Consider the following 13,083-nt stretch of genomic DNA (forward strand, 5'->3'; position numbering starts at 1 on the left):
TAGCAATTTTAGAAGCCATGTCTAACAGATAAAGTTTGCAAAGTCTTCACAACATTCCTTCCTTCCGTTTTTCACTCATTTTCTCTCCTTCCTTCCGTCCCGACCACCTGTGCCATCAAGCTAGATAAAGGCGTTCGGCCAATAGCATATTGGCATTTCTGTGATTGACGTGACGCCGGACAATAACATCTCCATGAGTGAGACCGAGACCGTGACCTTAATCGACCAATAGCATATCGGCATCTCTCTGACTGACTCCGTGACTGACACCGTGACTGAGACAGTGACTGTGACATTGTAAGAGCGTTCAACGTTGCTGTGACTAGCGTAATCCATTGACTTTGTAGACGCAGCAGAGCGAAAATATCTGAACTAATACAATGGCCGGCATGTCAGACGAAAGTTCGTAAGACGAAAGGTTTGCACGTAAGTAACACCCGGGATATACAGTATATATATATATATATATATATATATATATATATATATATATATATATATATATATATATATATATATATATATATATATATATATATTTATCGTCCGCCTCACAGTTCAAAGGTCCTGGTTCAAATCCACCTGGCTCCGGCCTTCCTGTGTGGAGTTTGCATGTTCTCCCCCAAGCCTGCGTGTGTTCTCTCCGGCCGAAAAAGGATGGTGGATGAATGTGTGTGTGTGTATATATATATATATATATATATATATATATATATATATATATATATATATATATATATATATATATATATATATATATATATACTGTATATATACAGTGGGCCCCCGGGTTACGAACTTAATCCGTTCAGCGGCTACGCTCGTATCTCGAATTGCTCGTATAGCGGGCAATCCAAACCCATGTTAATTCGTGAATGCGTGTGCTACGCGCGCAGAAGCCTTAGGTAAAATCATCACGCTGTATACATATATTAATATTGAGTGACATAATCTACTGTACATTTGCATTAAATAACAAATACCAAGGAAAAATGACTTTTACCTTTGGAAAGACGTGGCTTGGGCTGAGATAAGCAGAGATGAGCAGAGATGAATGCTCGAAGTCAGTACAGTAAATCAGATATGCTATTGGTCTTACAGTGTCACAGTAACTTTTTCAGTCAGGGTTTTCTCTACTTCCTTCCATCCCAACCAGCTGTGCCATCAAGCTAGATAAAGGCGTTCGGCCAATAGCATATCGGCACTTCTGTGATTGACGTGTGACGCCGGCCAATAGCATCTCCGTGAGTGAGACCGGGTGACCTAAATCGACCAATAGCATATTGGCGTGTCCTTGACTGACTGATAATTATTCGCACTTTTTTTTTAAACGGTTGGAATGTATTGACAATTAATTAAAAAAAAACACACATTTAAACCAATGACAATTCTTTGTCCTGCAATCGGCACATTTAATTTCATGTCAGCTGTTTTTCCCTTTAGCTGTACAAACACTACACTTAAATGGTAATATATTTAGACACCGTGAGTGAGACAGTCAGTGTGAGGTTGTTAGACCAATAGCGTTCATGTTACCGCCACAAGTATCCGTCAATGATTGCAGATGACGCAACTGCTGAATATGTTGACGCAGTTAGGCGAGAACATTTCTTCATACTCAATGGCTGGTTTGTCGGAATGCTCGTAAAGCGAGAGGTTTGCTCGTAAGCGGAGGACAAAAATCTCCCTGATCCACGCTCGTAAGGCGAATTGTTCGCAAATCAGGGTGCTCGTAAGCCGGGGGCTGACTGTATATATATATATATATATACACACACATATATATATATATATATAAATATATATATATATATATATATATATATATATATATATATATATATATATATATATACATATATATATATATATATATATACATATATATATACATATATATATATATATATATATATATATATATATATATATATATACATATATATATATATATATATATGTATATATATATATATATATACACACACATATATATATATATATATATATATATATATATATATATATATATATATATATATATATATATATATATATATATATATATATATATACACACACACACACACACACACACACACACGCACATATATAGATGCAGAGTGGCACTTGGGAGAATTCATAGAATGGTTGTCCGTCTCTGTGACAACCAGTCCTGGGTGTCCTCCGCCTACTGCTCGAAGACAGCTGGGATAGGAACCAACAAGCCAGCAACCCTAGTGAAGTTAAGCTATAGATCTTAGATTGATTTATGGATGTGTTATTTGAGAGATGCACGTCATTGGTCTTCCTCATGCAGTTAAAAGCTCATGTTGTGTGACTCAGATTTTTTTTCGTCTTTTTACATCAAATTTAATTATGATTTCAATGTTTTCTCTACTCTGTCACAGCTCCATGTGGGGGGAATGTCACTGGATCCACGGGATTCATCCTTTCACCAAACTATCCACACCCCTACCCACACAGTAAAGACTGCAATTGGCTTATTGCTGTCCACTCTGACTATGTCATCTCCTTGGCTTTTATCAGGTACCCCTTTATCTGCTTCACTGCCCATGAATTCACTAAAATAACACATTCCCAAATTACAGTAGGTAACGTGTTATTGAGTCACAGTTGGTCTGCATAAATTTCAGGACATAATTTTAAGTTATCAATGACAGTTTTGGGCAATTACGTCAAATAATTTTCTCTTTTAGGACCTTGGGTAAAAGAGCAATAAGTACTTATTGTAATATTGTAAATTGACTTTCACTTAAAGGTCATTCCAGAATTGGAGGACATTTTACATCCCATCCAGCAAATTTTAAATAATCTACTTAAACAATACTAAAACTTGCAGTTTCTGAGTAAATTTACATGTTCTGAGACCAAATCTACAAAAGCTAAAAGAAAGTATTTCTTGAAAATAGTTTTAAATATACTTAATACGTGTGGAAAACCCACTAAAATTATATTTTCTCTTGTCTCATACCCTGTAATGACCAAATTGAATCTCAATTTAAACTGTTCAAATGGAATTTAAATTTCATTTTCTCGGTATAATTTGTTTCATTTCTGTCTCTTGCAATTGTGGGAATATTTGTTTTAGTAACCATAACATTTAAAATAATAATTCTTACTAATGGAACATGTGTCCCACAAATTGCATGCAATGCTGTTACCATAATCTTTTTAGTGGAGTAAAATAAGAAGAAAAAGCTTAATCACGTGATACGCTGGACATGAAATCATCAAACAGCTTTCCAAAAGAATAGCTTATATTTACCCAATTTTTACTATATAAATGCAATACAATACAATACAAAGCATATGAAATGCATATACTCAGCTTAAAACAATATTTTTTTTTCTTTCTTTCTTTCTTTCTTTCTTATTTACATAGTAAGTTTGTCCTCTTGGACAGTAGTAACAGCAAACTAAACAAATAATTTCTCTCCCTGAGAAAAAGCTCACATTTGCACAGATTGCAACCCTATTACTGCAACACTGTGACTGTGATGAGAGTAAATTTGTCTATTTGTTCATAAAATTGCGTAATAAAAAGTGTTGCAATGATAGTTGATTACCTACTACTGATGAATATGTAGCAAACAATCAGAAAAGTAGAAGTTGACTTTTCAAGAATTTTGAAACAAAAATGTTCTCCAATTCTGGAATGACCCTTATATAGTGCTTTTTGACCTTTAGTACTCAAAAGTGCTCTACACTAACTAGTCATTTACTTACTGATGAGCATTCAAGAGCAACTGTGGGTTCAGTGTTTTGCTTAAGTACACTTTGACGTGGTCACGATGGTCAGGGGATCGAACCCACAGCTTATCAGCTCGGAGATGACCACTCTACCACTAAGCCAATGCCAAACATTCTGATGTATTCTTTATATACAGTGGAAAAAAAGATTCTTTTGTATGCAGTAGCTTTCCATGGGCTCATCATCTGTGGGAGGGGCCATATGGGTCGGGTGCGATCTGTGATAGGCACCAGCCAAAGGCGGGGACCTTGGCGCTACATAAGCTAACCTCTTGGGACATGGAATGTCACCTCTCTGAAGGGAAAGCAATGCACCATTAACACTGTGTACAGTGTAGATGAGGCGCTGCTGACCTCAACTCGGTGACCTGAGTAAGAGTCTGAAAAACTCTGATGTGGGCTTTCCCATCTCTGGAGCTGAAGTCACCGAGTTGGTCAAAAAACTCCTTGATGGCAAGGTCCTCGGGGTGGATTACATCCACCTGGGGTTCCTAAAGGCTCTCGTTGTTATTGGGCTGTCGTGGCTGACACCCCTCGACCCTGCTCCTCCTCCTGCCGGTCAGCGGCTCTAAGGCCTTGTTCTTCCTTGCTTCTAAAGTTATACCCATGGAGAAGTTAGCACGAAAACAGTTGAAGACGGACCTGCTGATGTACTATGGCAAGATGGTGTTGGCCAGGTCTGAGGCTGCCAGGAACTCCAGCAGGTGACTGAACTCCCTGTGGCACAGGGAGAGAAACTTCACCCTGAGCTCCTTCTTTTCTTCCCTGATGTGGCATTAGTAAGTCCCACAACGACATCCAGAAGGACGCCATGTGGGCCATGAAAAGAGAATGCTGCTTCAGGACCCCCCGACCCGTCTCCAGCTCTTCCCTATCGACCAGCTCAACTATGGCGTCAAAAATCACAGAGGGCAGCTTGCCCTTCTTTAGCTCTCTGACAATCTCTTATCTTTTTCTGCGGGGTAAGCTCTTACTTGCAGCACTGAGCCACAGAGGAGTTGGCCTGGACCTTCCTGGCCAGGTAGCCAGCATAGTTGTCGACCACAGCGAGGAGCAATTCGTCCATCGATGGTTGTGACTGGGGGTCGACCAGCTCCCTGGCAAGCTTAGCCAAAGATTATGTCATCATCCTCCTTCTCCTCTGCTGTGGCCTGCCTGGTCCTTGATGTCTTCCTGCCCTGCTCTTGTCACCTCCTGCACTTTGCCTCAGCACGCAGCGGTACTTGTCATTCCAGCGCACATCCTCCCCCTGCCCGCGCACATTCATCACTGAGATCCTCCTCTGGAACATTTCCAGAACATCAGCCATGTTCTTATGATCCTCCATGCCTGTGGTTTTGGCGAGCACCCTCAGCCCGGCGACTATGTTGGGGCTGACGACAGCCATAATGATCCTGATCTGCTTCTCGATGGAGGTAGGCACCAGTGCCTTCTGGCTCAAGAATTCGACTGTCCTCGTCTTCTCTGGCTCCAATAAAGTTTTTTGTGAAGTATGAAGCATGCAAAGTGAAGTCATTCGGACAGGACAGCAACACAAGCATCTAAAAACTATTATGCAAGACGTCTCTCCCAGCAAATCAGTGACAGCACAAAACAATTTCGACAGTAAAATTCAATACAGTATGGAGGAAGAAAGTTCCTACCTACTACAATATTTAGCTTTATAAACACCTACCTGCTTGTATGCACTAAAACTTGATGATTTTGTAATGTTTCCACTTAAATTTGGCGTTGAGCATACGCTGTTGTGTGTCGATACAAAATCCAACATTGCGGCGGGCACAGAATAAGGAGCTATTTAAGTTGAAATTTCTCGTAAATAAATCCATAAATCCCGGAATTTTGACACATAGGAAAGTAAAACTAAAGTCTTGGTTAAAAGAAAAAAATTAAATAAGAAAAAAAGAAAACAATGAGCAGTTATCATTCATTTTACAAAACTATTTCAACGTAAAGTTAATTTGCCATTTTTTGTAAGTTTTCAAAGTGCACTTTAATCCTCGCTTTGACGCAATGTACTATTTTATATAATACTGTAATTACCTCGAATCCTTGACGAATCGCTCTAGAGAAAGTTCTGCCTGCATGTATGCAATAAAACTTGATGATTTCATCCTGTTTCCTCTTAAATTCTGCATTAGAAAGTAGAAAGAAATATCATATCATAGTAGATGCAAATCTATTCAAAACCTTTCCACTAAATCCAATATAATTTAAATCTTCTTCAGTGTGCGGAGCATGCTTGAGTGTAAATAAATCAGAGTAATACTATACATTCTGTCAATTGATTGGAGTTTCTCCGATTACACGTAAACGCACTGGAGTGTTGACCTCCCGTGTGACATAACTTGTTTCAAATACAGTACAGTGATTGCTCGTTTTTCGCAGTTAATGGAGAACAGAACCCCCTGTGATGAGTGAAAAACCGCAAAGTACCATCACCTCCCCCCAACACATGTAATTTCCATGCATGTGTTAAGTGAGTACTGAATTTTATTAAACGTGAAGTCTTCATACATATATAGTTATAACAAATACTACAGCAGAGCATAAAATTATGTAAATCTGTTCCCTCCCCATACAATTAGCTGTAGTCTCAGCCGTGGTCATATTAGGGATGCACGGAAGTCTAATTAAAGGAAGGCTGTAGCAAACAGGATAAAAATGACAGTTAACATTTGACATTCCAATTTATTTCAAAAGCAATCTAGGTAAGCGATTTCCAATGGTACAGTCAAGCCGCTTTCCTCTTCTCACCAGCGTATTTTCTGATTGAGACCTGCGCTGCCTTGGGGTACATAAAGTGGTCATATTAGTGGCGCTCAGAAATCTAACTAAGGCTGTAGCAAACATGATAACAATTACAGTTTAAACTTGAAATTCCATTTTTTTACAAAAGAAACCTTAGTAAGAGATGAGAGGTAAGAGCAACGGTGAGCCTCTTCCTCGTATGTTTATCGCTTGAGATCGGCGCTAGTCTCTTGGACAAACTAAATGTGGAAGTTGGGGCGGGAATAGATACCTCCTGCCTTAATTGGTCGATGGCCTCGCTGGGATACAATTGAAGCAGCGAGCTCTTCCTATGGCCCACATGGCGTCCTTCTGGATGTCGTTGTGGGACTCACTGATGCCACATCGGGGAGGACAAGAAGGAGTGCAAGGGTGAGGTTTCTCTCCCTGTGCCACAGGGAGTTCAGGCACCTGCTGGAGTTCCTGGCTGCTTCAGACCTGACCTTGCAGGGCCCACAAATCATAGGCCAACAGGCCTAAATGATTGTTGAAGGACGAGGGCCAGATAGCCAGCAAGACATGCTGTGACAATGGTGACATCGGATTTCAACCTAAATAATTTGGCATTTAGATGAGAAAATGCAAATTTTGCTTTTGTTGAGTAAAGTTGTTTCTGTATGCTTTCCTCAAGTATAAAGTTTCTCGCGTAAAAATTGAGTGATTTATTTGGTGTTGAAAACTTCAAAAGTTCAAAATTGCACTAATTGTTATTGCTCCTGAATATGTGATGCTTATATCTGCATTTGGTGATTTTTGTGCATCTACTGTAAAATCTGAGGCTGTTATAGCTATTTAAAAAAAATTATACTTCTAAAAAAGAAAAAAAAAAGAATCAAGATTTTATTAGGGAATGACTTAGAATGGAGACTCATATATGTCTAAGGTGCCTGCTTTGATTTTAGGTCACTAGCTGCTTTGGTTTTGAAAATGTTCAAATGTCAAGATTTTGAAAATAGGCCCCCTACGGATTGGCCCTGAGCCCCGTTTCCTGTCAAGTAATAGTGAAGTCTTTTTTCAAACTTATAACCAAATGGTTGTCACGAGATCCTTCATTGTACAGTGGACCACCGTGTTACAACGTCCCTGATTTACGTTATTTTCATGTTGCGATGTTGAATACTGTTTTTTCATCTCCTCCTTATGACGTTTTCCTGTATTTGCAACTTTCATGACCCTACATCATATTTTTATCAGATTTTTTTTCTTGATTCTTTTACAGCTTCAGTATTGAGCCCAACTATGACTTTTTATACATCTATGATGGGCTCGACAGTACCACTCATCTGATTGGCAGTTTCCAGGATAGTAAACTTCCTGAGAAGATTGGGAGCTCCTCCAACTACATGTACTTGGCATTTCGTAGTGACGGCTCTGTGAGCTACACTGGCTTTCATTTGGAGTACAAAGGTACTGTGGAGATGGTGGCTTTTTTGTACAGTACATGCTTTAATTAACTGCATCAAGTTTGATTCAATTTTATGAGATTTTTGTAATCGGCATACACGATTATCTCTCTCTCTCTCTCTTGCTCTTATCGATCTATCGATCTATCGATCTATCCATCTATACATCTATCTATCTATCTATCTATCTATCTATCTATCTATCTATCTATCTATCTATCTATCTATCTATCTATCTATCTATCTATCTATCTATCTATCTATCTATCTATATTTGAAGTTTTCCCGCTTACAATGCTGGTGGGCTACTTTGAGAGACAGCATTTCAAACAAAAACCGAGAAAATCCCAGGCAATTTATTCTTAAATAATTAACTTGCATTTTATATTATTGCCTGGCACAAGTATTTGATCGCCTATCAACCAGTAAGAATTTAGGCTCCCACAGACGTGTTATATTTTTAAGAAGTCCTCCTTTTATCCACTCATTACCTGTTTTAACTGCACCTGTTTGAACTCGTTACCTGCAAGATTCCTGTCCACACAGTGAATCAAACAAACTCCAACCTCTCCACCATGGCTGATACCAGAGAGCTGTTTAAAAATGGAGACCTGCACAAGGCTGGGATGGGATACAGGACAATAGGCAAGCCGCTTGGTGAGAAGACAGTTGTTAAGGCAATAATAAGAAAATGGAGTTAAAGACGATGGTCAATCTTCCTCGTTCATGGAAGAGCTCTCCTCGTGAGGAATCAATAATCTTGAGAATGGTGAGGGATAAACCCAGAACTACACTGATGGCTGGACCTGGTGCATGTCTTGAATAGAGCTATGACCATAGTGTCAAAGAACACCATCAGTAATATACTCCACCGTCATCTATTAAAATCCTGCAGTGAGCCTAGGTGTCCCTACTCAAGGCAGCACATGTCATTAAAGTAAAACTACCTTATGTAAAATATGACGAGTAAAAGTAAAAGTGCTTTACCAAACATCCAGAACTACACTGATGGCTGAACCTGTTGAATGACTTGAATAGAGCTACAACCACAGTCAAAGAAAACAATCAGAAACATACTCCACCGTCATCTAGTAAAAACCTGCAGTGAGTCAAGATGTCCCTGCTCAAGGCAGCGCATGTCAAGCAGTCATGGGCAAAGTACACAGATTGTTTACTTGAGTTCAACTAAAACTACCCTATGTAAAAAATGACTTGAGTAAAGTCATGTCAAAGTCAAGTTTGTTGTCAATTTCTTCACATGTGCTTAACATACAAAGGAATCGTGTCACAACTGGACATGGTGGCGTAAGGAGGTGTGGGATGTGGGAAAGGTGGAACCAAAAAAATGCTGGCTGATAGGGATGAGGCTCAATAAATTGCTGGTTTAATGCAAAAACATAAGCTGGGAGAACATGAACCAAAAAATGCAAAGTACAACCTATATGCTAGACAAAAACTCAACTTACGGGGGGCTACAAGGAACGGGAGGCAACACGGGAATTATGCGTGTCCAGGAAGCGCGACAGCAAGACAGCGAGGGAAGACATTCAATGACCCGACAAGAACTGAATGCCAACTGGGCACTTAAATAGACTACACACTTAACGAGAAGACACGACACAGCAGGGGATAGACAAAAGGCAAGGGAAGTTGTGATTGAATGACAAGGAGGGCAGGTATACAGTCAGGTGGAAACAAATCATGTTAACAAGGCTCGGCACAAGGGAAACCAAATGAGAGCAGGACAAGAACTAAAAAGAAACCCACAGCTTGAGAAAACCAAAGTTCCCCCAAAACAGAAAACCCAACCCGAGATCACAACAGATACATGACAAATCGAAATTGCGTTTCTCACTATCCTCTGCGTTTTACATGTACAATAACTAAGTGCAGGTGCACAAGACGAGACAATCCTAAAAACTAGATTCTTATCTATAGTAATGTGCAGTATGTTAGGGCTACTTTGCCTAGTGTTGCTAAACTAATAACTAGAACTAAAAACTAAATACGAAAAAAAGTAAAAGTGCTGAACCAAAAGACTACTCAAGTAAAAGTACAAGCTCTGAAATGTACGTTAAAGGACCATAAAAGAGTATTTTTTCGCAATTCAAAGATCACAATTCCAATTTTTTATGGCCATATTCCATAGTGAGGGTATCTTAGCCTAGCTTAGCCTTCATACTATTTCTTGATTATCTCCAGCTTTATTTCAATATAAATCATCTGCTTCCACAAACATGCATGAAAGATGTATTGGACACTCTAAATCAGGGGTAGGGAACCCCGGTTCCTCGAGAGCCATATGTTGCCTATTTTTGATGTCTCACTTTCGAGTACCTGATTGAAATGATCAGGATCGTTAGACGTTTTGGCTTCCCCAATGAACGCAAAGAAATCCTTCAAAAAAGGCCATGGGTGAGATTGAATGGCTTCGTCTTGAGCCTCTTGAGTCTGTGCTTAATTGGCTTATGTGTTCATGTCATATTCTACGCTAGCTTCTTGCAAAGGCTACCTATTGCTATCCTCTCTGCTCTCCAGGTTATGTGGCGCTGACAGTTGTGTGTCCCTGTGTTTTTTTTTTTTTTAATTTATCGGCAGCCAGGCTGATTGGTCAAACATGGTTTATGTAGTTTGCGCAAAGATGCTGAAAGAAAAGTAGCAAGGCCTTTTATTGTGAATTTTTAAAAACAAAAAGCAACGAGATATTTTTTTAAAATGTAGCAAGTAAAAAGTACGATATATATGGAGTAAAAAGTTGTCAGGAAAAAAAATACTTCTAAAAGTACAAAGTAAGGGCAAAATTTACTTAAGTACAGTAACAAAGGAATTGTTCTTCGTTAATTCCCCTCACTAATGTCAAAGCCCATCTGAAGTTTGCCCATGATCATCTGGATGATCCAGAAGAAAAATGGAAGATGGTCATGTGGTCTGATGAGAAAAAAGTGGAACTTTTTGGTCAAAATCTTCTGGGAGGAACATCTCAATGTTCTAAAGTGGCCTAGCCAGTCTCCAATATGAACACCTGGAGAAGATTTATGTATGAAGGAGTGGACCAAAATCCCTGCTGCATTTTGTGCAAACCTGTTGAAGCACTATAGTAAACATCTGATCTCTGTAATTGCAAACAAAGGTTTATGTATCAAGTATTGAGCTCTGTTTAGTCTGATGTACTAAATATTTATACAAATATAAAATACAAATTCATTATTTAAAAATCATCGACTACGATTTCCTGGATTTTTGTTTTAGATACTGTCCGTCATAGTCGAAGAGTACTTCCAAATTACACCTGCTTTGTAAGTGGGGAAACTTCAAAAATCAGTAGTGTATTAATTACTTGCCCTTTCCACTTTGTTCACTGTATATTTGTTTTCCCCCAGATTGCAGTTCTCTTTTATCATTTTACTCATCAGTCTTGATGTTTGCTTTTACAACAACTTTATTGAGTCACAGTCCCTTGTGATGCATGATTTGCATTAAATATTCTCATGTTTATAGCTTTTTTTTGGTCACAAGTCTTATTTTGAATGCTTTGTTTTGCAGCCAAACTGCGAGAGACTTGTTTTGACCCAGGAAATGTAATGAATAGCACGAAAATTGGGATGGATTACAAGTTGGGATCAATGGTAACATTTCATTGTGAGGCTGGCTACAAACTGCAAGGCTATTCTACACTGACATGTGTCATGGGCAACAGCAAGAGACCAAAGTGGAATAGAAAAAAGCCAAGTTGTCAAGGTGAGAGGTAGAGCTTCCAGCTGGATATGTCATGTTCATGATGCAAAAACTACTGTTTGATGTGCATTTTTAGCAGAAGTCATCAAACCATTGGACACTTACACAGCCAAGTATACCCTGACTGAAAAACAACATGAACGTTTAGGTTGAGTAAAGTAGGAGTTTGGTTTAAAGCAGTGTTGCCACATTTACATTTACAGATCCAGATTTTATGCTCCCAGGTGGGCCGGATCAGTAAAAGAATGTCAACACAAAATATTTACTTTTGTTTTTCAGTACTATGTTTTATCATTCAGCCTACATTTGTAGCCTACCCTACATATTATAATCATGGATGAAAAGTGATCTGTTCTAAGCACAACACATTTATTCACAAACAATGGAATTAGAAAAAAAAAAAAAAAGATTTTTGCATTTGGCGGTGAATGTGTTAACAATGCTTTATTTTAACAGTTGACTGAATGAAGTTTTACACCTGAACCAACTCATCCCACACACTCAAGTGGGTGCTATGACCGTAATTGTCATAGTGCTTTGAAATAAAAAAGAAACACAAAATAAACATTATAGTGGTTGGGCAATAAGATAAGGCTACATCCAATCAAACTACTAGGCACAATATTAATTGTCTTTAATTTGAATCCAGATTACTTTTAATTATCTGTATTTTATGAGTACAAATTTTCGTGTCATCACACGTTTTCCCTCACAGTGGCACCGAATATTAAACTCTTAGAACACAGCAACTTGCTGATTACATACCAAGCACACTGGTTTTGTAGTAACCTCTGTAAATAAATTATTTTCAGTCCATTTTTCCTGGAAAACTCTGCATTCTGTGTCTACTTTTCTTTTTTAACAGTGCCATTTTGGGAAGGTTGTGTTGACCGATAACTTGTTTAGCAGCAAGGAATGGTGAAGCAAGATTACTGATTTAATTTTTACATGAAGCTGTCACATTGTGAATGTTTATTTCTATCATTTCTATCTTATTAACTAACTCATGTCAATGCTTCCTGCTGGACGTAAGCTTTTTAACACATTTACTGCTCTCTAGCAGCCAGAGAGAGCATTTTTAAAGAAAAAATCATAACTTTTGATAGAAATAATCTAGTCCCGTTTTTATTTTTTGACATGCTCAGAAATTTATGCTGGGCCGGATAAAATCATCCACAACGGGCCGGGTTTGACAAATCTGTTGTACTTTGATGCAAAAGGGCTGTACTAGCCCTTCCTTACCTCATAGCAGATTATCATGTCAGCCAAACATCATCAAATAATACAAATATAAATCACAGTCAGTGGGATAACTTTCTTCAACATGTCAATTTCTAATTTTAATGCTTCATTGAGGCGTTCAATGTTTGTTTACATTAGA

At 38.5% G+C, this 13,083-nt stretch overlaps 1 protein-coding gene across 4 annotated transcripts in view; it reads left to right on the forward strand.

Annotated features, from left to right (window-relative positions):
• The window catches only part of LOC148425860 (CUB and sushi domain-containing protein 3-like), a 627,928-nt gene that overhangs the window by 257,541 nt on the left and 357,304 nt on the right, over positions 1–13,083 (forward strand). For all 4 annotated transcript variants that reach the window (XM_088410975.1, XM_088410976.1, XM_088410977.1 and 1 more), the window contains exons 28-30: positions 2,412–2,550; positions 7,784–7,971; positions 11,511–11,705. In XM_088410975.1, the coding sequence (XP_088267101.1) occupies positions 2,412–2,550; positions 7,784–7,971; positions 11,511–11,705 (522 nt within the window). The remainder of the gene's footprint in view (positions 1–2,411; positions 2,551–7,783; positions 7,972–11,510; positions 11,706–13,083) is intronic.

This window comes from Hippichthys cyanospilos, chromosome 3 (assembly GCF_059441005.1).
Source record: "Hippichthys cyanospilos isolate Australia breed blue-spotted pipefish chromosome 3, RoL_Hcya_1.0, whole genome shotgun sequence".
Classification (NCBI taxonomy): Eukaryota; Metazoa; Chordata; class Actinopteri; order Syngnathiformes; family Syngnathidae; genus Hippichthys; species Hippichthys cyanospilos.